Below are 4,483 nucleotides of genomic sequence, written 5' to 3' on the forward strand. Positions count from 1 at the left end.
CTCTTCTTATTCTTCTGTTCTCCTCTCTCTCCTCCTCTTCTTCTTCTTCTCCTCTCTCTCTCCCTCTTCTTCTTCTTCTTCTCCTTCTCCTTCACGGCCAGGAGAGGCACTGAAATTACGAAGGGGGGAGGGGGGGTTGGTAAGGGGGAGGGGAGACGGCCGTCTAATGGCCGCCAACCCCCACCTGGGGGACTACATGCCCCCCATCTGATTACTACTCTCTCTCTCTCTCTCTCTCTCTCTCTCTCGCCATACACACGGCAAGGGAAGAGAGAGGGAGGGTAAAAAAATTTGCCTTAAATTTAAAAAAAACCTTTAGGGGAAGGGGGATATTACACCTTTCAATGTTTAGGCCATGTCCCAATAAAATGCCGCAAGGCACACATTACAATTAGTGAAAATCTATGCAAGATTCTCAACATAATTCCCTTTTTTGCCACATTACTAGTCCCAAGGTGTTTCCTTTTGGACACATATTTCATGATTTACTCTAGAGATATAACTTATGAAACCTCTATTCAATAAACGATTTAGTAGCACTTTCCAGGCACTTTCCAGATTCCAACTTACAAGTATTCATCCAAACTACCTACCCTTTATAATCCAAAAGGTTCTCATAGGCAAACTCTTGCTTTAGATGGAACACCCAAACTGAAATCGCCTCTAGAACTTGGGAACACCACCTAAGATTGGGACTACTCCAGTTTCAACGACTCCCCAATGTTCACAACAAAGCGGTATCGTACATCATTGCACTCAAGCCTGTGTAATGCCTCATTGATATATTGCATTGGAATGAGTTCAATCATCGGTTCTATCCCCTTCTCTGCAGAGAACTCCAGCATATCTTGTGTTTCTTTAATGCCCCCAGATATGCTCCCAGATATTGACTTCATTCCTGGATGAACAGGAGAAGAAATAAATCCCTTAGTGTGGATTTGGTTGCATCCATAAGAATAGCATTGGCTTTGCAGCTGCTGCACACATTTCCATTCATTTAATAGGATTGAGATTGTAGCCATTTACCTACAAACAAGTTGGAAGGGCTGAACTTCATCTCCTTTGCAGCCCCCACCAGAACAATGCTGCCACCTGTCTTCAGCAATGGAAGGTAGAGATCTAATGGATGATCTCCAGAAGCTGTGTCAAGTATAAAATCAAGGGACCGAGCTGCTTGCTGCATGTCAAAAGGTAGTTGATTATCCAGTTGTGTATGGTAAGTAGTAATGTATCTCAAAGATATGTCTTAGTTAGGCCATTGCACTTCGTGAGAACGGTGTGGTTACCTGCATGTGTGCTACATTGGAAGTGACCAAAAATTTATCAGCCCCCAGAATACCAAGTGCCTCTTCCTTCTTGGAAGGGGAGGTGCTGAGAACAGTAACCGCAGCACCAAAAGCCTTGGCAAATTTGACTGCCATATGTCCAAGGCCTCCAAGTCCTAACACTCCAACCACTTTACCAGGCTTATTCATTCCATACCGTACCATTGGGCTGTATACAGTAATACCAGCACAAAGTAGAGGTGCAGCATGCTCTAATTTTAACTTATCTGGAATCTTGACACAGTACCTGCATCACCAAAACACCACATCACCTCATGCTCGTGCTATATCAATCCCTTCCTCAAATATTCAGCAACCTCAATCTGTTCAATCTCTTCCTCGAGTAGCTTACTTGGCACATCAACCAAGTACGTTACTTGGAGTCAGTAGTATGTCCATATATATTATTCAGCTTCCCAATTTTGGAAACTTGACAGGATGAAAATCACAGTTTTCATCATGTAACATTATGTCACTAAGTAGTGCTAATAATGGAACACAGTTTGTTCTGGATGTCTTAAACCATGCGACATTTGTGTGATTCATTCATTAAATATTGCTCAGGATGTCTTAAACCATGCGACATTTGTGTGATTCATTCATTAAATATTGCTCAGGATGTTGCCTGACCTTTCATCCACCACCATATGTGTAGAGAAGCCACCCCGTGTAATAGATCCATCGTAATCCACAGAATCCAAGGTGAGAATTGCTCCTTTTTCACAGTAGGGTTCCATATCCTTACAACAAAACTCACATTCACGACACGTATTCACATATGCGCTACTGCCAACTCGATCCCCCACTTTGAAGCTTGTAACTTCAGAGCCAACCTCTGTTACAATACCTACAATTTCATGTCTGCATACATTTTTTTAAAGGAGTTATTCTCAAGTGAGCTCTTTGCATCTGAACCTTGACATTGTGTATTCTTAATGTTTCCAGACCAATGCAACGTACACAATGGAGTCTATAAACGTGCTTACCCTGGAACAATCGGATACTTGGCATGACCCATAGCATTGCGAGTCCAGAGAAGTTCTCCATAGCAGACTCCACAGTGCGTTATCTTGTATGATACATCGTGCGGACCTGGGAGCCTGTGTTTGACACAGCGAGTGTGTTAGAGCTCACACACACACACACACACACACACAAACATGCATGCACGTGCTTGCACGGACACATGCATGTACACACACACCCCCTTCCCCCCCAAAAAAAACACACACACATACACACATATGCTTGCATGCATGGACATGTGTGGGTATGTATGTGGGCACAGAAACATGCACACATGTACTTGTGCATGCACATAGAGAGAGAGAGAGAGAGAGAGAGAGAGAGAGAGAGAGAGTGTGTGTGTGCGTGAGAGAGAGAGAGAGAGAGAGAGAGAGAGTGTGTGTGTGTGTGTGTAATTGGGGTTAATGCATTGTCTACATGAAGCACATGACTGTTGAGACTGATGAAATTACTGTAGCATCCAGATTGAGAGTACATTCAGTTGTCAATACTCACATCCATCAAGTTTAGAATAAACTGATTGATGGATGAAAAACAGATCAATCCGGCCAAATTAGGAAGGGAGTACGAAGAAATACTTGCAGGGATAGAAAGTCAGTGCGCCTGCAGATGAAACCCATCGATTGTGCAGGCGAGATTATAAATCTGAATTAGAATGCAGGCGCACCTGCGAGAGAACTTGAAAGGAGAAAGGACGCCCGATGCATCGCGAGCAGCCCAACCAAGGCAGTTCTCCTCCACCATGCCTGCTAATAATTGAGGGTTAGCTGATTTTCCGTGAATATCACTGCATGTATGTATGTGTACTCTTATTACCATGAGAATTGAGGGTTGGCTGATAATTGAGTGAATGGATGAAAAGACGAGGGTGCGTCAGAGTCACAGGCGTTGAAAAGTTCAACAAGACCGCTAAACCCATCAAGGAATCAGTCAAAAGACGAGCCATCAAGGAAACAAGCCCCTACATGATCGTAACAATACTCGGTAGAAAGGAAAATCGAGCTAAAAACTAAATCCCTTACTCAGAGTCACAGGCGTTGAAAAGTTCAACAAGACCGCTAAACCCATCAAGGAATCAGTCAAAAGACGAGCCATCAAGGAAACAAGCCCCTACATGATCGTAACAATACTCGGTAGAAAGGAAAATCGAGCTAAAAACTAAATCCCTTACTCGGATGGTTCTTGGAGCAAGAGAGATGGAATTAGACAAAACGGAACTTTTTCCTATCAAGGATATCCCCAACGGAACTATGACTAGGGCAAGAACTCTGAGTTCGTTGAGTGTAGTCCATCCCTTCTACTGGGGGACTGTCAGTTCTCGTTGTAGGCCAAGTCAGTCCTCGCCAACTAAGCATGTAACACATGGCACTCATGCAATCGTCATCCCGTAAGGACACAACCCTTGAAGCACCACAAGGACGTCTTTCCACTAACTTGTCAGATGTGGATCCTAAAGTTTCCCTTTCTACCCTTGTGCATGTCGTACGCTATCCCACAGAAGAGGCATACATCTTCCAAGGTATGATCTTTGGATCATTGGATGAGAACATATGACAAGTTGTGGCCCCCTAACAAGGGGTGAGTTGCTCAACATCCCCTCCTCTAAAGCTTTTAAGGGAAAGCTATGTGGCCATCCTTTCCAACCATGCTTACATCCCTAACTTTTGGAACAATTGATTTGATGGAGCACTTGAAGCAAGTTATTTTATCTTTTTTGGTGATTCCTCATGGAAGATCACCCATGTGAATCTTGTTATTGCACATGGTGCTAAGTCTAGTACCCTCTATCCCTTGCTTGTATCTGGGTCAATTGACCATATTTTGATAGTGGTTTCAATTCCACATGTATCTCTTTGGCATTCTCGCCTTGGGCATATGTCTTTGAAAGAAATGAAAATGCTTACTAGTTTGCAGTATCTTTCGTCCCTAGACTACAAGTCTTTTAAGTCTTGTGAGCATGGTTTATATGACAAGTAGACACATAGTACTCATATGAAGTCTAGCATGAAGTGCATGGGCGAGTCTTTGGCTCTTATTCATTCAGATGTATATGGTTCTATGCCCCTTTAGTCACTAGGTGGTCTGAAGTACTTTGTCACATTCATCAATGATTAGGTCCGAGCTTACCTTAT

The 4,483-nt window shown here is 43.3% G+C and overlaps 1 protein-coding gene across 2 annotated transcripts; it reads right to left on the reverse strand.

Annotated features, from left to right (window-relative positions):
• Positions 1-575: 575 nt before the first annotated feature.
• On the reverse strand, positions 576-3,461 carry LOC148025797 (putative cinnamyl alcohol dehydrogenase 1). 2 transcript variants are annotated; one of them, XM_087693037.1, is made up of 7 exons: positions 3,374-3,461; positions 3,168-3,260; positions 3,019-3,097; positions 2,312-2,425; positions 1,287-1,572; positions 1,027-1,177; positions 576-898 (listed from the first exon to the last, which is right to left on the reverse strand). In XM_087693037.1, exons 1-7 carry the CDS (start codon positions 3,444-3,446, stop codon positions 696-698), a joined length of 999 nt encoding a protein of 332 aa, XP_087549163.1. In that variant the 5' UTR covers positions 3,447-3,461; the 3' UTR covers positions 576-695. The 2 variants fall into 2 exon arrangements, with proteins under 2 accessions (XP_087549163.1, XP_087549162.1); XM_087693036.1 differs by lacking the exon at positions 3,374-3,461 and adding an exon at positions 1,956-2,186 and having other exon boundaries at positions 3,168-3,323.
• Between the last annotated feature and the right edge of the window lie 1,022 nt (positions 3,462-4,483).

The sequence above is a fragment of the Lygodium microphyllum genome, chromosome 14 (assembly GCF_053477565.2).
Source record: "Lygodium microphyllum isolate KBCC chromosome 14, Lygodium_microphyllum_v1.1.10, whole genome shotgun sequence".
NCBI lineage: Eukaryota > Viridiplantae > Streptophyta > Polypodiopsida > Schizaeales > Lygodiaceae > Lygodium > Lygodium microphyllum.

Coding starts and splice junctions, on each gene's coding strand:
- LOC148025797 (XM_087693036.1), bottom strand. CDS start 3,297: ATGGCTCGTCTTTTGACTGATTCCTTGATGGGTTTAGCGGTCTTGTTG. Junction 3,098..3,167: donor GCCAACCCTCAATTCTCATG/GTAATAAGAGTA, acceptor AATTATTAGCAG/GCATGGTGGAGGAGAACTGC. Junction 2,426..3,018: donor CCTTTCAAGTTCTCTCGCAG/GTGCGCCTGCAT, acceptor TGTCAAACACAG/GCTCCCAGGTCCGCACGATG.